A 23,337-nucleotide genomic window follows, 5' to 3' on the forward strand; every position below is an offset into this window, starting at 1 on the left:
GGTTCAGGTCAAAGTTGTTGAGCTTCTTTTAGGGAGGGGGAAAGCCATGTTTTTGGGGGGTGCAGGAAAAAATGTTTAGCCTTTTTTAGGGGAGCCAAACTTGTTGAGCTTCTTTGGGGGGAGCCAGTGATCTACCAGAGACGTCCAGTGATCTACCAGTAGTTCACAATCTACCTGTTGGATGTGCCTGCTGTATTGTATCTCATCCTGACTTCAGTCGGAAGTGAACGGTCCATTCCCCCTCACTATGTAACCCATTCCCCCACAGGATGGAGCACAGTCGTACCTTGGATCCCAAATGCCTTGGTACTCAGAAGTTTTGGCTCCTGGATGCTGCAAACCCGGAAGTGAGTCTTCCGGTTTGCGAACGTTCTTTGGAACCCAAACATCTGGTGGGGCTTCTGTGGCTTCCGATTGGCTGCAGGAGTTTCCTGCAGCCAATCAGAAGCCACGCTTTGGTTTCCGAACGTTTTGGAAGTCGAACAGACTTCCGGAACAGATTCCATTCGACTTCCAAGATACGAGTGTATTGTATGTGACTGGGGAATACCAGATTTCACCACAAGAGGGTGTACTCAAATGGAGATCTTGTGACTTCCTCTTGTTAGTACGGAACAGTCAGGTCTCGGACTAGCTCAAAGCCACATTTCCCTTGAGGTAACCTGTTTTTATCGTTCATTTCCATTCCAGCTTAAGCTTGGTTACAATAGGACCCAGGCAAGTAGTTCATTTTGTCACACACAAACCTAATTGCAGTTCTATTGCTATGTGCATGTTTAGAAAGGCCTTCTCCACAGAGGGGCTTAGTAAATGGATTTGTGCCATTATAAACCTAATGTTCAACATACCTCAATTTGATATTTTCTTCTCTTTATATTCTTTTGTTTTTGCAGGTAACTCGATAGCAAAAGACAAATCAGATCACACTCGAGGCTGATAACATTAAATACAGCCAAGTAGGAAGTTTTAATATCCAACTTAACAATCCTCGAGGTCAGGCTTGAGACTGCTGGGGCATACTAATTATTTCAAAAAGAACATTCGCTGTAATCAGCAGCCACTTGAGATCAAAATGGCTGGAAAGTCACAAACACGAGATTTTGACGGAGTGAACTGTGTACATTTGTAAAAAATAGCAAAAACATGAAGGGATATACGACCGAAGAAGTGATACTTAAAGGACGCCGAAGAAATAGCAATCCTTTGGATCCTTGCATTGAGACTTGTGACGTTTCACCTCGATGAAAGCAGTATACTTTGAAATGTACTGATCCATTTCCTCCGAAACTTTCCTGGTCCTCCATGCAAATTATTGGTGGGACTGTGCACTGCTGTAATCAAACCACTGTTCCAGAAATTGTCCTCTGACACAGCACAGTTTTAGACACTTTTAATTTGTATTCTAATCCTGAAGCTCCAAGGCTACATATTTCAACATGTCGAAGTTGCTTTTCTTATAGGAATGGAAATACTATATATCCATCGTTAATCATTATTGTTGGCAAGTAGTAGTTATCTGAATACGTCACCCACATACGAATGTATCATTAGTCAGACATGTTTCCCTATGACTAACCAACTACCGCAATTCCTTTCGGACAAATAAAGGGTGATCGAGACAGAATGTTCAAGCCCTTCCAATAACATGCTATTAAAATAATCAGTTCCGTATAATTTCAAGAAGATGGGTGTTTTCTGCATACACTTTGGTTTATTATCATTAGGTCCTACAAAGATTACGGTAAAGAATAAATGGCGCTAGCTAGTCCCTTCATGAAAATAGACAGGTGCATGTTAATTTTTCCATTCTGAGGTTCAATGGTATTCATTCAGATACGTTTTTTAGGTTTTTGGTTTTCGTTGCTTGAAAAAAATATTACTATCTGGATGCTTAAGTAGATGTCTGTTTCTTGATAGGACGAAATAGGTTTCTTCAAATCTGGAATCCATTGAAGATTTCCTTGGCCACTCCAGGTACATTGGGTTCATTCTGAAGTTATTTTGTTAAATCAGAAGTTCTTTTCTATCTCCTATTTCAGTATCTATTTTTTAATCTTGGTGATCTACTGTTTCATGAAAAATCTTAATGTTTAAATGCCTTAAGCAGCTGTAAACCTTTTTTTCTAAGTTATTACAGAATGTATAATTTTATATTCCATTTAATATATTTACCATGCTATGTGGAAATATGAAGACAAAATGAATGGTTTCTTTTGCATTCCATACTGATGTTGTAAGTTAGTCTTAGAGAAGGCAAAGAGAGAAATTTCTACTCCATTTGTTTTGGGAGGTAATATGAAAACTACACAAACTCAATCCTAACAGAAAGAATTATGCCCAGAACCTCAAGTTGTTTCAAGTGGTTACTAATATTTGTGGGGAAAGGGAACTCTTTCCCATTGTAACAAATATTTGGCGTGGCTAATTATAAATAAATTGGGTTCTATGATGAATGAACACCCTGAGGTACTTTTTCCTGTCATATGATACAAGATTGTTCCACAACAATTTCATTACCTCTGTTGTATTACGGCACTGGATGAAAGAAAACGAACGATAGCTGAAAATCAATCTGAAATGTATAGTATATAATTCTGCTACAGAGTAATCCAACTTTTTGCAGAAGGGGTATCCTTGTTAATTAAATTTTAATTAGGATAAATTGATTGTAGCATCAGTTAGCAGTCTTGATATTTTAACAGGATTAATATTGTATGCATTTGTTTTTTAAAGGTATGTGTAACGGAGAAACACAGAATTCAAAAAATATGATTAATTCCTTTGCTTGGGATAGTAAAAAGTATAAATGTGTAATTTTGTAGCAGTTATGAGTTTGGCTTTAATTTAGCCAAAAAATCTACAACATGCTTCTCAACATTTTTTCCCCTTTGTGTTTATTCTTAAAACCAACACTGAAAATATTGTATTATATACAAGTGTAAGACATGCATATCAATAGGTGAAAAATAAATGGATTTTCGAATATACTGAACTGAGTTTCTGCAGTGGGTTAATGTTGTGATAACTGATAACCGGTGAATAAATTTGTGCTATAAAACGAACATCTCAGAATGCATATGCAGTTGGAAGCTCTTTTATATATATTTAAAAGCCTCTTTAAAAATAGATAAGGGACATTTCAAGATACAGACTCCAGTCTAGGAATTCCTGTTCCCTTCTTTGCCGTCTTCCTTTTATGCCTTGCTGAGCACGTCACCTTGTTTTTCTTCCTGGTTATCATTTCAGCAAACAGAGGTAGTAACTTTGGTGGTGGAGGATACTATAATGTTATTAACATTAGTGAGGCATGAATGTTCCTTTGGCATCAGAGGCTCCCCTTCAGTTAACACAGTTTCAGTGGCAAGAAAAGGGGAAAAAATAGTCATTGAGGTTGAATTGGGTGAAGAGAGAGTTGTTCTGTTCAAATAAAATTAACTGATACCTGTTCAACAAGCTAAAAATGGAGCCCCTGTAGCCGCTGAATTCTTTCAAGGATTGGCTCCGGGTTCCTTCACTCTGTGAAGCAATGACATCATCAGTAGGGGAGGAACAAGAGGGAAGATATGAACAAGAAATCTCAGATTCCCAACTTTTTTTTAAAAAAAGAATATATATCTAGCTTTCTTAGAACCGGAAATAAAAGGCAACATGTACAAGTAATATTCTAAATAAAAAATGGTGATGAATTAGCCTGTATTCTCCTGGTGTCAGGGACTGGGCAGAGGAGAAATGGTGGAGACCACCTCCCCAGCCTGACCCTTCCAGAGAAGGAGGAGACAGTTCAGAATTACAGCAGGGGTTTGAGGGAGGTCACAGCTCAGAGGAAGATGAGGGGGAAAGCTGGGAAATAATGGGAGTGGAGGAAGAAGAAGCGCCAGAGGGGCGACAGCTGATAGACACAGTGTCTTTAGAAAGCATTCCAGACCTCCCCTCCCCCAGAATCTGGTGGTCATTGAAAGTAGGAGAGCAGAGAGCCCAGAGGCAAAGGGCACTTCTCAGCACCTGTAGTGATGACGCATGAAGAGGAGAGAGGGAGGCGGTGGAGATTCACTCGGGGCAACGTCACTACTCGAAGAGGCTGCATTTCTAAGCCTCTCTCTGTGAATATTGAATAAAAAACATTGGTAAGAACTTTCCTTGTCTTATCTGTTGCTGGCAACCTACCATTGGGGTTGGCTCCTCTGTCGCCTGACACCTGGTGTTTTCCTTTGCCCACCACTCCAAAAGGAATTGCTGTGTACATGCAGCTGAGAACATTTATCTTAGCCCTTAGGGAAGAAAATGAAACCTTTGTTTTTTGTGTAAGTGTTGGGAAAGATTGAGGGCACAAGGAGAAGGGGACGACAGAGGATGAGATGGTTGGACAGTGTTCTCGAAGCTATCAACATGAGTTTGACCAAACTGCGGGAGGCAGTGGAAGACAGGAGTGCCTTGCGTTCTTTGGTCCATGGGGTCACGAAGATTCGGACATGACTAAACAACTAAACAACAACAACAAGGTCCAGGTTTCATTATTTAGCAATATTTTAAGGTCTTAGGAAGCTGCTGTCTACTGAGTTCATCTAGTTCAGTGATGGCCAAACTTGGTACTCAGCTAAGATGGCTAACTCATCTTAGTTAACTTGGTACTCAGCTTGGTACTCATCATCCCTAGCTAACAGGACCATTGGTCAGGGATGATGGGAATTGTAGTCCTAAAACAGCTGGAGGGCCAAGCTTGGCCATCACTGAACTAGTTGGTCTGTACTAAACTGGCAGTGGCTGTCCCAAGGTTTCAGCTATTTGAATAGGATGCCCACCTTTACAGTAGTTCTGCTTCCGGTTTCCTGCTGTGACCTAAGATGAGTATTGTTCTGCTCATCCATTTGATTTACACCTGAATGATCCCGATGCATCTACAAGTCAAAGACGCAAGGTCTTTTGCAGCCAGTTATTTAGTACCACGGTTGTTACACCTGTGAACCGGTGTGGTGTAGTGGTTAAGAGCGGTGGACTCGTAATCTGGTGAACCAGGTTTGCGTCCCCGCTCCTCCACATGCAGCTGCTGGATGACCTTGGGCTAGTCACACTTCTCTGAAGTCTTACAGCCCCATTCACCTCCCAGAGTGTTTGTTGTGGGGGAGGAAGGGAAAGGAGAATGTTACCCACTCTGAGACTCCTTTGGGTAGTGATAAAGCGGGATATCAAATCCAAACTCTACTTCTACTCTACCTCTGCTCTCCATAGATTCCTGTCACGCCTGCCCAGTACATAACGTAAAAATCAAAAAGGCAGTTACTGCACTGGCAGCTCTTTGGTTATGCTAACATAGTTGTGACCCAAAGTGCAGGCTTCACCAAGAGTATCATGGTGACAACATTTTGCTTGGTGCACTTCCATAAAGTCATCTGGAGCGGTGTGGTCAGCAGAAAGCCTTTCTCCAGTGTGCCTACTCATTGATTATTAGACCTTAGTTGTGGATCCCAGAACTGGATCCCATAGGTGGAAGGAATACATCTGTGGCAAGTTGTTTACATCAGATGGTCTGCTGGCCCTGCCTTGACTTCTAAATAATTTGATATTATTGTCGTTATCTCTCCTTGTTGATTGACTCTTCTATCTTTCATGTCTAGAATCACAGCACATCCACTGCAAGCCAAGATAGTGGCAAATAGGACATGCTTTTGATTTTTCAGTGCAAATGTCATCCTAATCTTTTTGTCGTTGCTGTTTGTTTTCTTGCTGATAGTTAAATCGACTGAGCTGTGCACTGAGAAGATGACACAGCTGAACAATCTGATGGAATTAAATAGTTTCTCATAATTTCTATGCTGTTAAGTGGCACAAAGAGCATTACCTAATCACTGCTTGTCAGCCTTTGCTGTTTAATTCCCATCCTAGAGATCTTTCATGTTTACTCTTCTGTGCCACTGGAAAATGCTCCCAGATGATATATTTTAAACATTTAAATACTTGATCGTACAAACCTGTCTGCTCCCACTGCACAGTCTGTCAATGTAAAGACTTAGTAAAAATTTCAACTGTGAACTCTGTGTGTGCCACCATCATAAATAAATACCTTATGCTGTAAATAAAAAAAATAGACTTTCTGCCACATCAGTCTCTTCTAATGAAGACATTGCTAATTTGAAAGAAACCTACTAACTGCCAATAAAAATATACCAGTACTCATCTCGTCTCTCTGTTTCTCTTAGACGCTTGGTTTCCACAATAAACAAGGGATGGTGAGAGTTAATGTTATACTTACATTAGCAGAGTTTAACCCAGATTCAAGTCTTTGCTCAGCTATGAAGCAGTAGACTACATGGCCTTGGGGCATGTCACTATGTTTCTGCCTTACATACCTCACAATGTTACAAAGAAAATATAAAGGAGATGGAACTGTGTATTATTATTATTATTATTAATTATTATTATTATTATTATTATTATTATTATTATTATTATTATTATTATTATTATTATTATTATTATTTTATATATTGCCCTATACCAAGAGGTCTCAGGGCGATTCACAGAATAAAATTTGTTACGACAGGCACAGCCAACACCCAATTGGAGTGGGAGACAAATTTTGCCCCCAAACACTCTCTCTCTCTCTCTCTCTCTCTCTCTCTCTCTCTCTCTCTCACACACACACACACACACCCTGATTTATCTACAGTGAGGAACCTTCTCGTTCTTGGGATCCAATTTCACTTCTTGAAAGGAGGGGATACAGACTTGGTCCACCCTCCTGTTTACTCTGCATCCAGTGTGCAGCTGCTGCTCGTTCAGGAACGGCTACACACATAACATAACCACAATCCGCATCTATCCTGTCATTTCTTATGAAATGCTGTGTTTTGATGCTTTTGCCTCCAAGCCAGCTTCAACCAAATTGAGAAAAAGAACGACCTAGCTGCATTTAAGCCAATAAGATGTGCGCAGCCCTAGTTATCCTGGATTCGAGTGACATCTGAAGTGATGCTCCGGAGACTTCTGTGTTTACTACATAAGGAAATAAGAAGAACAACAACATCATAAGAAGAGCCCATTGGATCAGGACAATGGCCCATCTAGTCAATCAATCAACCTTTATTGTTATGATCTCAGATCAGCCACCCCCATCTAGTCCAGTATCATCTTCTCCCTGTGGTCCACCAGAGGCCTGTGTGGGTAACCCACAAAGCAGCATTCGAACACAAGGGCACTCTTGGCATTCAGAAGTGTCGCTACACCCAACTGCGGAGGGCAGAGCATAGCCATCATGGCTGGTAACCTTCCATAGCTTTCTCCATGCGCTTGTCCAATCCTCTTTTAAAGCCATCTAGGTTGGTGGTTGTCACTGCCTCCTGTGGGAGTGACGTCCACAGTTCAACTACGGTAATTAACAAACGATATGCCACACTATACTGCATTGTCTTGGAAGATTTAATATTGTGCTCAAAACATCTATAGACCATATACAGTGGTACCTTGGGTTAAGAACTTAATTCGTTCTGGAGGCCCGTTCTTAACCTGAAACTGTTCTTAACCTGAGACAGTACTTTAGCTAATGAGGCCTCCCGCTGCCGCCGCCATGCAATTTCTGTGCTCATCCTGAAGCAAAGTTCTTAACCCAAGGTACTATTTCTGGGTTAGCGGAGTCTGTAACCTGAAGCGTCAGCAACCTGAAGCATCTGTAACCTGAGGTACCATTGTAGTCAGAGGATTCCCGAAGTACCACTGTAGTCAGAGGATTCTGATTCCCACCCTCTCCCTCCAAAGCTTTGCCACCGTTTTATGGGGAAAGTGAATTCATACATTTTTATGCACCATAATTAACTGTTGTTGTTTCTCAGACATAGTCCCTTGATATCTTTCACATGAAGAGCTCATTAGATTCCTAGTGGGAGAGCATATGGAAATGCAAGATGATGGAAAACGTTGAAGAATGAATATTTGCTGTTACGTTACAAAATACCTTTGTGTTCATACCAAGTGTGAATAAAACAAGGCATACTCCCAAATAGTATTTTCCCAGGTTGAGGCATCGCTTTGTTTTTTGTGTAATGCAAGCGTTACCTCTGTTCTGCATATTCCTTTATGTAGTTCACTTGCTATTCATGGGGCGTTCAAGGTGAACTATGCCACAAACTATGATTGCACATTATAAGGGTGCTATTCCTGGAATGTATAGAATGTCTGTAGGCTCTTCACTGGTTTAGAATGGGTTTCTTTTATTATTTATTTATTTCAGGTATTTATACTGTATATGGTTTAATTTTCCATTTTTAGCTCCTGCACTATTATCATAATTATATATGTACCAATTGATACGTTAGAGTCTTATTGTTTGTCTTCTGTTCTCGTTCCCCCAAACTGTCGTGAATATATAGCATCTTCAGTACAGTAATTTACTTTTACATGCAAGATTTGAACGCATTCAACTCTTTCTTCCAACGTGAAACCCAAAACGGTGTGTGCCTGTGGTTTCCAGGTAGTCTCCATTCTAGGCACTAATGAGACCCAGACCTGCAGACCTCAAGCAAGGTGCTGAGGTCATTGGGATAGCTGCCATGCCGATAAATCTAGTATCCAATAACTTACTGAGCGATTGTCAAATCTTTCATATCCCAGAAAGATGACTGGATCTAGCAGTTTCTCAGTATTCCTTCAGAGGTTCAGACCCACTATGAGAGCGCCCTGCCCCTAGGCAGACGCTGTCACTCTGACGTGTACTCTAATTGCCTAACTAGGATCTGCTCTGAGTCGCATGTAGTTATTGCATGTTCTACCCATATGCTTTCAGTTACAGTGCTGTAAGAGAGCCCCAGGCAACTACCTTGTTTGCATTGTGCTTCCTTTGAGCATCACTAGTCATGCCTACCAGATTTTTTTTATTAAAAAAAACTAAATACCCACCAGATTTGACAATAGAAAAGACAGATTTGGGAATAGCCCGAATTTGGGACAGGCACTATTAGCAATACCTGCACTACCCCTGCTTTTGACCCCACAACAAATTAAAAAGATGATGACTCGGTTTGAAGGACTTTCCTAGGCAGCCGATAGAGACTGGAAGACAATGGGAACTGATTCAAACTTTTCACAGAAGCAGAAGAAAACATATCTTGTGAAAAATGTACACGTCCCACTTTGGTTCTCTTTGGGATTCAGCTCTTTGCACTTTCTTTCCAAGTGTCTCCAGCGAAAATATTTGAGCGTGTCCTCATCCCCCATCTTTACTCTCCGTATCACGCAGGCTGTCTGGGTTGGTCTGAAATCTCTTTAAGGGCATTTTAATTCTCTGCAGAAACTCCAGACAGGCTGTGGAGGCTTTGTGTCACAACTTTAAAATTATTTAAATGTACTTTGTCTGTGCACAGACATAAACTCTTGTCAACTCATTCACAATAAAAAGCCATGGTGCCTTAAGCTACTTTTTAAAAACCAGCCACAGGACCGCCAAGGTGACCTTTCCTGCTGTTTCAATTACAGAGTGTTGCCATCATTTAACTATTAGAATGATGGAATGTGTGCACTTTGATATCTGAGTGGCAACATTTCAGGCCAGGGAGATCTCTATGAGTGGGCAGATTATAGATCTAAAGACTCGCATCAAGGAATTAAAGGTAAGCAGCCATAAGTATGATGAAGATGCCTTCTGAGGCTGGAATCTAAAAATCTTTTTTGAAAGCTGCAGGGAAATCACAATATTTCTAATTGATTTTAATAATCAATACTGACAATTTTGTTCTTGCTTGCATCTAGCCCAGGGTACAAGGAAACTGCCTTCTGCCTGGCTTTGTGGGAGGAAAATTTCATATGCCCTTCAAAATAAGAAAGTAATGGACCTTTATAGGGCTTCTTTTCATGCAGTTTAAGCTGAAATACAATACAACGTTATATGACATTTGAAACGAGCTTCTATATTTTATTCAATAAGCTTTATAAGCTTCATTACCAAATTCCTCAGCATCATTTGGCTCTACTGTTTTGACCATCAGTCACCACTGAAACAGGTAGGAAAACACCCACTCAGAAATGAACATGCTCCTATCAAATTGAAATGCAAAAGAGCTAAGATTGTCAAGCTGGATCAAATATCTACAAGAGAAAACTCCAGTTAGAGGCCAAAATATACTGTAATTCTTTGAGCACGTATCTCTGGCTAGCTATACTTTTGTGTCTTTTCGAATATAATAAATAAACCCACTGGCATTCATTTCGGCAAATAAAAATGCAGCGGTAATAGATATGTAAATCTAGGCAAGTAAACTGAACGCGTTTCACTCATGAATAATTATATAAAGGGGGGAGGGAAAGGAAAAGGCAGCATGAATATTCAAAGCTGTGCACCAAGTCTGATAACGAGCAAAAATTATTGCTGAGTAACCATTCAAAATAATGTAGGGAATTTTGCAGGGATTATAAATTTTCAGTGAATGGTTAGATATCCGGTTAGATATTCCGATATTCTGCTACTGTGACAGCAATGACAACACATCTCACAATATTCATAATTTCACAGTGGGACTTAACAGTTGCTTTACATTCTATTTTTCCTTTCTGCACAGACAAAATGTTGCATGTGAGCCCGACAACTACGTGTTTATGCAGTAATACATGCAACAGTATATGAACCAAGGAAAGAGATATGCCATGTCAAGGAGCAGCAATTGGCTATAGATCCATGACAGAAAACACGTACTGTATTTTTCGCTCTATAAGACGCACCAGACCACAAGACGCACCTAGTTTTTGGAGGAGGAAAACAAGAAAAAAAAAAATTCTGAATCTCAGAAGCCAGAACAGCAAGAGGGATTGCTACACAGTGAAAGCAGCAATCCCTCTTGCTGTTCTGGCTTCTGGGATAGCTGTGCAGCCTGCATTCGCTCTATAAGATGCATACACATTTCCCCTTACTTTTTAGGAGGGGAAAAGTGAGTCTTATAGAGCAAAAAATACGGTATTTACCATTTTGTGTTCATGTGGTCAAGGGCTTAGGCCAAATCTGGCTCCCAGGTATGAGTTACTCTATGATAGGCTTGCCGTATTTCAAAAAGTGAAATTACAGGCAGTTGTTCAGGATGTTGTTGTTTTTTAAGTTTTGCCCAAAGAAATGAAGTTTTTAAAAGCTATTTTTAAGGAGATTCACCAAAATCTAGACTTCTGACATCAGTTGCCATATGTCTGGATTTTCCCAGACATTTCAGCGATTTCCGCCTGGACACTGCTTCTGACTGCAGTATTCCGGCTATGTCTGGGAAAATTTGGACGTATGGCAACCCTACTCTATGATAAAATGAAGAGGTAAACACATAGTCGTTGTACATATGTACCTTTAGAACACATTGTAGGTATACATAAACATCACCAATCCCTTATGTGGTACAATAATTATTGACTGGATGGCCACAAGGAGATATAACGTACTAGTGAATACACACCATGGTAGGGTAAAGTGGAAGACTGGAACATTATTTTAGGACCACACATTTAAGGGTTCATGTGCACAACTTCCTTTAAGAGAGGAGAAAATGTATACTGGAGTGCGAGTTAAGCATGAATCTCTGGAGCTTCTTTTTTTGCTGAAACTGAAAAAAATAAGAGTTTGTGCTGCAAAGAAGGACTAGAGGTTAAGAGAACATTTAGAATCAGAACCGACAGGGAAGAAAGGGGGGAAGAAGGTTAAGCTCTTACGTTCTGCGTTATATTTCTGGGGAGGGAAGTGTAACCATATTTCTGGTTCCCAAAAGGCTATGATACAAAGCAGGGGACATAAATAAAAATAAAAATGTGATGTGCTCACATCTAGGAAAGTCCAAATGCAGAACCTCAGAGAGGTTGTTCTGAGATCATAAATAAGTGAGGCAATGCTCTCAAACAGTGCCAAATTTATGTATAAGCTAAACAAGCTATAGCTTAGGGCCCCACTCTCTTGGGGGCCTCAAAAAAATTAAAGGGAAAAAACTGGATGTACATTACCAAAATATAAGATAAAAAAACAAATAAAATGGCTTTAGATACCTATTAGGTCCCTAAATTACCATATAGCATATATTCAACACAAAAAAACAGTGACAATTTGACAAAGGACAGCTGGACATAAAAAGGGCCCCATTCCCTTCAGTAGCTTGGGGCTCATCAAACCTAAATCCAGCCCTGCTCTCAAACTTCAGAAATCAGAGTCTGTGGCTGTAATTGTTCTGAAAACATAGTCATCATCATCATCATCATCATTAAGATTTTGGATCCCCCCTTCACCATGAGGTTCCTGGGTGGGTTACAGAAATATAAAAATACAATATTAAAATCATTTAAAACAAATTGCAGTCAATAGAATAGGATGGCAAAAAGATTCACATATACAACATGAATGCATTCAACTGCAAAACCCAAATGAATGTCCCATTATGCACTGGGGTATAAAATGATACCGTTTCTGGACTAGGGGCTCCAATATAATTTCCCCCACTCTTTGTCCTGTGTAAGTGAAAATTGGCATAATGGAGGTAGTGAGCTGCACCTATTGAATCATGGAAAGTTAAGTAGCATAAAGTGGGAAAGCAGTGACTGGGCACCCTGATATTCAGCTTTTAGGGATATTCTTCTGAACCACCTTAGAGAAATACATCATTTCTCTTTCCTTGGTTCATATACTTTTCATTCATAATTGCTTGGTCAACCCTTTCATCTGTCTTAATTAACACAGCTATGATTTAAATGGAAAGGACATCCCTGGTTTCAGTAGCTTAAAAATAAATAAATGCAAATGAGGCTCTCTCTTTTTTCAGATGGCTACTCTTCCAATGCTTTTCAGAGAGAAAACAACAAACACCATCTCTTGATTGCCAGATTGCTTGGCTTAGCACTATATTGATATGCATCTGGATGTAAAAGTTGTGTTATAGAGCTGAGAGAATGGTTTGTTGCTAGACTACATAGGTACACAATTTGAAGTGTCTGGTATGCAACCTCTATGCAAAATTTGTGGGGGTTTTTAAAGCATTTCTTTAATTGCTTTCATGTGACATATACCTTTTTTCTTTTTTTTTAAAGCCAGCTTGTTATAGCTTTTCATAAGAATGCTTAGAGTAGAGGAAATAATCCTGAGGAAATTGACTTGACAGATCTTCCTTCTCCTGTTGCTCGGAATGTCCACTTTTATTACTGTTTCTTTTTGTACACTTCCCTTTTATGAAGTCTTCCCAATGTTGAGGTAAATAGGAGTTACCTGGCATGCACATCTGGTAAGCCCACGGTGAAAACTCTGACACATATCTAGAGCTGTTATTCTCAGGTGATTTTTAGATGCCCAAGATATGGATGGGGGAACCAGTCTGTTCTCTGTTGGTATGTGCTCCTTCTTATGCCCATTCTGTCCCTTTCTTCAAAAAATATACATTTCTAACTTCTTTTCCTTGGTATAATTTCACACATTTGAAATGCATACTCAGCTTCCTGAAGGATCCCATCCCTCTTTGCTACAGACTCCCTCGGGTGTTAAGGTCAGAAAGGGAAGCATATTTGTTGTTCCACTGCCTCTGTAGTTCAAAAAAAGATACAATCTTTTTACCCTGGCATTTTACACCCAAGTTGTATATTTTAGGAACCACCTTATTTCTGTGATTGTACTGTAAGTTGCTTTAATCTGTTTTTAACATTGTGTTTGAATTGCTGCACTCCACCCTAGGACCTTAGGGGGATGGGTGAGATCATCATCATCATCATCATCATCATCATCACAGCAATTAATAGTAAGATAATTTTAGAACAGGGGTCAGCTAACTTTTTCAGCAGGGGGCTGGTCCATTCTCCCTCAGACCTTGTGGGGGGCAGACTATATTTTGAAGGGGAAAAAATGAACGAATTCCTATGCCCCACAAATAACCCAGAGATGCATTTTAAACAAAAGCACACATTCTACTCATGTAAAAACACCAGACAGGCCCCTCAAATAACCTAGAGATGCATTTTAAATAAAAGGACACGTTCTACTCATGTAAAAACATGCTCATTCCCGGACCGTCCGCGGGCTGGATTGAGAAGGCGATTGGGCCGCATCCGGTCCCTGGGCCTTAGGTTGATTACTCATGTTTTAGAAGCTGAGAATCGCTTCAATACAATTGGGAAGTGGATAACTAAGTTCCCTCCTGCATGTCAGCAGGTGCTGTGCGAAACAGGTCAGTTTTTATCAGAATCTGCAAAAATGTAATTCCTTAAGTATCCCCAGCCCAAACTTAGCATACCCTGAAGCAGGGCTTTTCTTCAACCGGAACTCGACGGAACTCAGTTCCTGTCCCTCTCAGGTGGGCGCCATTGCCATTCTAAGAGAATGAGGGAGGCATTCATGGTGAGTTTGAGCACCTCTTTTTCTAGAAAAACAGCAGTGCCCTGAAGCATTATAGTTTTAAAGGGTTGGAAAAATTAGAGCAGGGATTGACTTTTTTTTTTGAGCCAGTGAACACCTTCTGGGATTTTGAGAAAGTGTTGTGAGTGCCAGTCACAAAATGGCTGCCATAGGGATGTGGCATAGCACAAATATGGCTGCCATGGAGGTGTGTAAGAGAGGCCAAGCCAGTGGAAACAGGACGTGACTAGGAAGATCAAACAGTTTCTCATGCATAGTGGATTTTTGGGGAGATATTTATGGAAACCTTTTGCAGATGTCATAGGAGGTACTGGCAGGTATATTCATGCCCATAGGCACCATGTTGGTGAACCCTGAGTTAGACGCTTCTATTACAACCCAGTCACTACTTACTCTCACTACTTTCTTACAGGTGAGGGCAGGTGAACAGGCCGCAGCAGCAACAGCAAAGAGGAGGGGAATCAGAGTCAGGAGGCTGCAGCTATTAGTAGGGGGTCCCCTACTATGGCATAGCCCTTGGCAGCTGCCCGACAACAGCAACTCCTGGTAGCCCCAATAGTAGCAGCAGGAGCAGGAGCATTAAAATAATGTGTGTGATCCAGCTGGAATCAAATCTGATATGACACCATCAGCTGAAATGAGCCTGTACTTCTAGTGGCTGCTGATTTTCACTTTTAAACATAAATAATATAAGACTGCTTGGATAGCAGCCTAGTGAGCATCATAAGTATATATTATTTAATGGGTACCAATTACAAGTAGAAGCATTACCATGGCGGAAATGTATCAGTAAACACCATCATGCCTGTCTGAGTCTTGGCTAGTGTGTGTATTTTTATCCCCAGAAATGGAAAAAGCTAGCAAACTTTACAGCAGACGAGGAATTAAGCCATTTCAAATTGTTTTGACTGTATATTTTGATTCTTTAAGACAGCATTTATGAGCTGCCAGAAAAATTATAAGACACACAATTTGCAGCTCCACTACTCCAGATAACTTTATATAGTCAGTCTGATTCTCTCCCTCTCCCCCCGCTCTCTCTCACACACAACACACACACACACACACACACACACACACACACACACACACACACTCCGTTACAGCACACCCTCTGATCTTGGATGTTCAACATATAGAAAAACAGGATATAGGTGTGAGGCAGTTGGCTCCAAAAACATATTTATTCCCTTCAATGACATTGCTATAATTCACTCACCATGGTCATTCCTGTTAGTGATTAAAATTAGCCAATTTGAACACAAACTTTTTTGTGTTCTTTCTTGTGAATTATTGTGTAGCATCTTGTACAACTGAAAAAATAGCATTTGACGGTGATTTGGATGCATTAAAAGAGCAGTGTCAAATGCTTATTCCCAGAGTTTTTAGCATATGCTGGTGGTCTCTTGAGAGTCATATATTTGTAATTCTGTAGTCACAACCATCTGGGGAAGTTCAGTCTCCCTGGCTTTCCATTAGTAGACACTTGTGGTTAGTAACATTAGTAAGAACCATGGATATTGTAGCCCCATGAGGATGTTGTAGCCCTATGCATATTTACATAGAGTCCCCACTGGACTCTGTGAAGCATTATGCAAAGTAAATATGTATAGAATCAGGATAAACAATTTATCTTTTAGCATCTTCTAAGGAGCTGCAGTATACATTTGTCTACTTTCCCACCTCTTTCAGTTTCACTTTAAAAGATCCTGCTACATAAACCTGTGAAAAAGAAACTGAAAGCACAATCTGTTGGAGCAGAAGGGACACTGCTCAATGGTAGAGCAACAGCTTTCCATTTCGAAGATTCCATTTCGACATCTCCAGCTAGGGCTGAGAAGAAATCCTGATAGGATCCTGCAGAGCCACTGTCAGTGCAGACAGTGTAGACAGAGTTGGTCTGGCTCAGCATAAGGCACTTTTGTGTTCCTAGCTCTATGCCTTCCAACTCACAAGTGAAGACCCACTCGGTCTAATGGGTCTTAGTCCCAAGTATGTGAGCACAGGACTGCAGCCTTGTTTCCCTTGCCTGTTTTTAATCAAGTTGCAAACATATATTACATATTTTACACACAAATTTTCCCGAGTTATCTCCGAGATGATAATAAGCAGGCGACAGTATCTGTGCTATCGTACATTCTTGGTATGCAAGTCATTTCTCTGAAAAATGATAGTATAATCTAACAAAGCACAGAACAATCTATCATCTCCTCTCACTGTATAAAAGAGCACAACAACCTCAGAATACATTAATTGTACAGATCATACCCAAGCCCTGTTTTCTAGGAGAGATGATACTTTCTACATCTACTTGTGTCCTCAACTGTCACACAGATCACAAACCAGCTCTTCTATCTCTGTCTACCAAAGGATGTGTTCCCCATGTCCTATTTCAATTAGCTTAAGTACCCTGTCTGTTCTATGACAGGATGCTTTAAGTCATCCTCATTTCCTTTCCCCCCACCAGCCATGGCTCTTCCTTTGGCATTTAGTCCTAATCATCCATTCTGTGGTCTATCTCAGATGATCCTCCGAGCCTTGGTTTTGAGGATTAAGAATGTGGTGTGGCTTTTGCAATCCACCCTCCTGTCTTGCATGCTGATTTCTTCCTCTGTTTCTGGGTTTCTCTAATCATATTCCCCATATTAAGCAACCATGCCAACCTTAACTAAACCACAATTTGCAAACCAACCTTGAAGTCAATGCCAATTGCAGTTGCTCGGTGCAAACCTCATGGCAAACTGGATAGAGCAAGTCGGAAATGGTAGAAGAACCTCACATGCAAGAGGGGTGTGTGGGAACAAGGTGCTCGGAAGCCGTAAGAGGAACATTCCAGATTATCCCAACCATGGAAGATGATGTCTAAACTGGGCCCATGTGTTTCACATCTCAGCTAATTGAAATTGGTTGAAATTGATGAAACCTTCCATTAGGAGAGCTACTGTAGATCAGTAGAGCATATGTGTTGCATCTCCAGTTTAAAAGGATTTAGCAGTATCCTGACATCCTGGATAGCTTCTGTCAAAGTAGATAATACAATGGTACCTTGGTTCTCGAACTTAATCCATTCCGGGAGTCCTTTCGACTCTTGAAACCATTCAAAAACCAAGGCACAGTTTCCAGTTGGCTGCAGGAGCTTCCTGCACTCAAGCGGAAGCTGCATTGGAAGTTCAGCTTCTGAAAAATGTTCGCAAACTGGAACACTTACTTCTGGGTTTGCGATGTTCGGGAGTTGATTTGTTCGGGAGCCAAGCCGTTCGAGTACCAAGGTACCACTGTACTGAGTTAGATGGACACATTACTGTTGTGTCCGCATTACTGGACACATTACTGCTTATGTACACATTAATGTTTACCGTGGCTCTGGTTCATTCCCACTCTTGGTGTTTAAGCTGAGTACATGTGATGTTAGCCACAATCAGTGCCAGATTTATGTATAAACTAAGCAAGCTATAGCTTAAGGTGTAGTGAAACAAATCAGGTAATGTGCATTGGGTGAAGAGATCCCAACCCCCTCTCTGGTGTCTATAAAGGTAAAGGTACCCCTGCCCGTACGGGCCAGTCGTGTCTGACTCTAGGGTTGTGTGCCCATCTCACTTAAGAGGCCGGGGGCCAGCGCTGTCCGGAGACACTTCCGGGTCACGTGGCCAGCGTGACGAAGCTGCTCTGGTGAGCCAGCACCAGCGCAGCACACGGAAACGCCGTTTACCTTCCCGCTATAAAGCGGTACCTATTTATCTACTTGCACTTAAGGGTGCTTTCAAACTGCTAGGTGGGCAGGAGCTGGGACCGAAAGATGGGAGCTCACTCCGCCGCGGGGATTTGAACTGCCAACCATGCGATTGGCAAGCCGTAGGCACTGAGGTTTTACCCACAGCGCCACCCGTGTCCCTATCTCTGGTGTCTATAGCAATGCAAAAATGCAACTTTAAACACAGCAAAGTGGGATTGCCTCACATCATCATCATCATCATCCTTGATTTATTAATCACTGTCTAAACCACCATCTTCTCCTGCCAACTTAGCAGTTCGAAAGCACGTCAAAGTGCAAGTAGATAAATAGGTACAGCTCTGGCGGGAAGGTAAATGGCGTTTCCGTGCGCTGCTCTGGTTCGCCAGAAGTGACTTAGTCATGCTGGCCACATGACCCGGAAGCTGTATGCCGGCTCCCTCGGCCAATAAAGCAAGATGAGCGCCGCAACCCCAGAGTCAATCACGACTGGACCTAATGGTCAGGGGTCCCTTTACCTTTAAACCACCATTTTAATACAATTAAGCCAGCAATATGTACATAACCCCAGTATAAGGCAGCTTCCTACATTTCTAAATATCTTATTTCTAAGAGTAAATAAAACTTGCTATCTTGATAACTTTGGGCTATTTTTGATGTCAAATGGGGTGGCAGGGGGAGGAATCTATCCCCACAGGCAAGTATATATGCCTTGAAAACTGTTGTCAAAAAGTGGCCAGTAATGGAAGATGTGGAAATGTGGCTCTAACCTGTGCCTGAAATCATAGGGACATTGCAAGGAGCTGTATGAGACAGGAAAGTGATTTTTCAGTGATATAATACTGTTGTATGAGCAACTTTCTGTTGATCCCTTTTTTAAAATCAAGGGAGATATTTGTGAGAAACATAGGAATTAAATTGTGAGACACTCCTAGTGTAGTAGCACTAAATCTTGCAAATGTCTTCCATATCATGGCATTAGACAATTTTACATAGGAAGATTAAACAATTAAGAATTGCCATTCTGGCTTCATCCTTCTTTAAATAATGGAGATAATTAAAAAGAAGAGCTTAGCTTTTATTTTCACACTGCTAGTTTGCTATGAGAAAGGTCACAACCTATGTTCTGACTTCAGTGTTTAATGAATTGAGGTGATGGACTAAGTCTGGTCTAGGCTGCAGCTAAGGTGCAACTATCCATTAGAGATTATAAAGGGTTTTGTGGGGTTTCTTCTTCTTTGTTATTCTATGGAGGAATCTTTATGGGTCCCTCACTTGCAGTTTGAAATGTTACATCTAAAACACAGATCTAGCACTTCACTGAGGACAAGGCCTAATACTCTGAATGTACAATGTTGTCTTCGTGCATTGCTAGCTATCTGAAGCAGCTTCATGGAACATATTGTAGTACAGCTGATGAGATGACACACATATACAACAATCAACTAGTTCTAGAGATAGTTGTCCTGAGACATAAGTGGTAATATTCAAGATTCAAGTGGTAATATTCCGATACCATGGTCATTGTTGTGTAGAACTGAGTCATGTAAATAAGTGAAAGCTGAAGATGAGAAAACAAATTCGCACATCCCTAAATACACTGGAAATTGTCATTGGAATTAAAAATCTCTGTTGGCTGTGCCTCAGAACTCATGTTTGAGGTGAGATTTGGACAACCATACATTATCCATTAGACCACACATTCTTCCTGAAAAAGTCAATGAGTTATTTTTATCAATTCTGTTGACAATACAAGAACAACGCCAGTATGTAACCTGATGTGGCTCTGAATGGTCAGCTTTTCCATGACTCCATGATATTATGGCTTCAAAGAACACCCTCTCCCCAATCCTTGCTTACTTTCAGCATTCCAAAGTTTTGTCAAACATTCCAGAGCTTTCAAAAATTAAAAATCAAGCCATTAAACAAAAAGCATATGACATGATTCAGATTCACATTTCCTTTGAATGGAATTTGCAGTACAATCCTATCAATGTTCAAGTATGTTCTACTAGTTTCAATAGGATTTACTGCCAACTAAGAGTGCATATAATGGCAGCCTGAGGCTGTAATCATATATGCACCTAACTAGGAAGTAAGGTCCATTGAACTCAATGAGTCTTATGCCTGAGTAAACATGCATGAGATCATGCTGTTAGACTTTCTGAAGCTGAGCATACGGATCTTCTAGAAACAGGGATAATGGCAGATTTACCTTTGCAACACAGAGAAGAAAATGCTAATGGTGTCTGTCTGACCAGTGGGATTCAACAGGATTTCTGTCTATGTGGAACATAATAGAAAAGACTCCAAGATTTCAAGGACTATGCATGTGTCATTCATTGTTTTGTACATGCTGCTTACTGCTTACTCCTTCAGTGATTTTTGTTACAGCTGCTTAGTAAAGCCCTAACGACTGCATACTCCCAGGCAGGGATGACAGAGCATGCCCTGAACTCTCAAATCTGCCATTCCGTACCTGTCTGAGAGCTTCCAGTTCCTGACATATTAATATCCCATTAAAGTAGTTCTCTGAGGGAGTGTAATGTAACAACTATTCAATAAATGCCTATCATTTGTTTGAGGTTATTCCTTTGTGTGTGCCAACACTTTATTTCATCACTTAATTACAAAATCAAGTGCTAAGGCTTTTGGTACTTTAATCCATATCAACCATTGCTGGATATATGTGTGAGTAGTGGGGAAGAAAGCCCTACTTGAAGGACAGTGTAAATGTGAAGCAATAAACAGCTGTGAGAGAAATGGTCCCTACTATGCATTTCTATCTTCACAAATGTAGTCTTTGGCAACTATTCCACAAATTTCCACAAAATGTCTACAAGTCAAATCCGAATTAATGCAATCCAGGCATTCCGAAAGGCAGCTCAACAACTTTTGGGGTATCTTGGCTTTTACTTTTTGAAATATGGCAGCCCAACTTGTCCACTATATAAATGTCCACTAGATAAATGCCAGCTTCTTCATGGATCCAAGGGACTGGGGTATGGCTGGATAACGGAATGCTTCTTGCTCTCCTGTCACAGAAATTGTTGCTGTTGTTGTTTAGTCGTTTAGTCATGTCCGACTCTTCGTGACCCCATGGACCAGAGCACGCCAGGCATTCCTGTCTTCCACTGCCTCCCACAGTTTGGTCAAACTCATGCTGGTAGCTTCGAGAACACTGTCCAACCATCTCGTCCTCTGTCGTCCCCTTCTCCTTGTGCCCTCCATCTTTCCCAACATCAGGGTCTTTTCCAGGGAGTCTTCTCTTCTCAAGAGGTGGCCAAAGTATGATGCCAAAATTAATCCTCCTGAAGAAAGTTAGAAACGAGGGGAAGTTGAGCCCTGGGAAGATAAAAATGGTATATGGACTGAGGCCCCCAGAACTCAGAGTAGCCATGACTCTGCAGACTTGTACCAATGGCCAAAGCAATTCAGTTTTCTCACAGCTGTCAAAAGTGTGCCTGTGTGTGTGTGTGTGTGTGTGTGTGAGAGAGAGAGAGAGAGAGAGAGAGGGATTTGACATACAATTTAGTTTATGGCTGCACCTGTGTAGCTAATTGATTTTGGGAAGTGGATTACAAATTACAAATTTTCTTCTGAAAGAAAAAGACATTACTACTGAAGACAATGATAATAGTATTTTCCAGACTGCTGAATGTATACAATATTCCCAGCGATCAGCTTGTTGTATAAGCACGTAAGCAAGGCTTACAGTAGACTAATGGCTTTCTTAAAGGGTTTTGCTACATTTTTATCAAAAGGGAGTTTGTGTTAATATAAATATATACCTTCTAGTCTCTGCAGTTTCCAAACTACGATGAGTTTGAGCAGTTTTTCAATAAAACATTTTCTCTGGTCTTCCCTTGTCACACCTCAGTCCTTTCACCTCTTGCCTGTATCCAACCGACGCTGAAATCATCTACCTCTCCCATTCTTCGGACCATTTGAAACACCTCCTCAAATAGTACATCAGCTTTCCATTAGAATCGCATGGTTTTGCTGCATACTCTTTTTCTTCCCTTATTTCTTTGTCCCCAGCATGGCCCCTCCAAACTCTCCCACCCTGCCCAAGAGTCATGTGCTCCCTTTTAGTTACTCTGGGTCATTCCACTTTACTGGTTATCATGCCTGGAATTTCTTACCAGAAATACTTTTTTGTTCTTTCCTCTCTTCATTCAGATCCCTCTTCAAGACCAGCTTTTTTCTGTGAAGCCCATGACTTAAGTCAGAAATGGTGGATGTTATTGGGCTCCAGCTCACATAAGACCCAGTCAGGCATGGCCAATGTTTTGGAGCTGGAGCACATCGGCATGTAGAGGGCAGGCCTTACCTCCATGGCTTAATTCATTAATATAAATCTCCAGCTGGAACAAAGCCTAAATAAATATGGTTGTGTGTACTTCTATTAATTATTCCTTTGTTATTCTATTCTCTCTCATGTTCTCTCTCCTTATAGTTTTGTCCCACTGTCAACATTTAGACTATAAGAACTTTAAGGCAGGGAGCTGCCTTTTCCGGTGTCCTGCACCTTGATGGTGCTATGCAATAAATCAACAATTAAAAGGGCCTGCTAGCTGAAGTTTTCATTTTTTAGCTCAGAAAGTATTGATCTGATCTGTAGAGATCTTTCCTATTCTACTTAATTCAAGGGGGTTCTGGAAGCTTCTCTGTGTGAAAGAAGCAAGCAGGAGGTTCCTGATGTTTGGGTTATACCTTCAGAGAAGCTGAGTACAGCTGGCTTAAGCTGCTTCTCTTATCTCTTCTGTCAAGGTCATACTGACTAAAAAAAATAGGCCAGAAGGAGCCTGGGTTTCACTTTCTCTTTCCAACTCTTTTCCTTCTGGTGTGGTGTTCAGGGGTGAAGGAAGGCGCCATGACACCTGGGGTGGGTGTCGCTACGTAGGGCGCGTGTGCGGCATCACTACGTACGACGTATGTGCTGTACGTAGTGACGCCGCACATGTTCTGTACAGCGGTTTGCCGCCGGCCCTGCTCCAGCTGCGAATGGAGGATCCTGGCACTGTCTGTATGGCGCTGGAGCAACGCCGGTGGCAAACCACAAAGTACAGCATATGTGGCGTCGCACGCATGTGCTGTACATACACTGCAGCCACGAACAAAGGATCCTCCACATGCAGCTGTGGCGGCGCAATGGCTGCTCGCGCTGCTGCGAGCCCCCGCGGGGTGACTTTTTGTCACCCCTGCAGACATGGAACCCAGGTCATACCATCCCCCCGCCCCCGTTGCGACGCCACTGGTGGTGTTT

At 41.2% G+C, this 23,337-nt stretch overlaps 1 protein-coding gene and 2 long non-coding RNA genes across 5 annotated transcripts in view; 2 read left to right on the plus strand and 1 right to left on the minus strand.

The window, feature by feature from the left end:
* TAFA2 (TAFA chemokine like family member 2) overlaps window positions 1-2,992 on the plus strand; it is a 144,171-nt gene extending 141,179 nt beyond the window's left edge. For all 3 annotated transcript variants that reach the window (XR_014012551.1, XR_014012552.1, XM_081211881.1), the window contains one exon: window positions 894-2,992. Coding sequence is in view for 1 of the 3 variants with exons in the window: in XM_081211881.1 (XP_081068007.1) it covers window positions 894-905 (12 nt within the window). In the remaining 2 variants the exon portion in view is untranslated. The remainder of the gene's footprint in view (window positions 1-893) is intronic.
* LOC308596660 overlaps window positions 1-23,337 on the plus strand; it is a 292,291-nt gene that overhangs the window by 190,689 nt on the left and 78,265 nt on the right. The gene's annotated exons all lie outside the window — the stretch shown is intronic.
* Window positions 1,457-6,309, minus strand: LOC308596669. The gene is made up of 2 exons (XR_014012634.1): window positions 5,212-6,309; window positions 1,457-4,955 (listed from the first exon to the last, which is right to left on the minus strand). It is a non-coding gene; the product is annotated as an uncharacterized lncRNA (long non-coding RNA).

Source organism: Podarcis bocagei, assembly GCF_964188305.1.
Source record: "Podarcis bocagei genome assembly, chromosome: 10".
Lineage (NCBI taxonomy): Eukaryota > Metazoa > Chordata > Lepidosauria > Squamata > Lacertidae > Podarcis > Podarcis bocagei.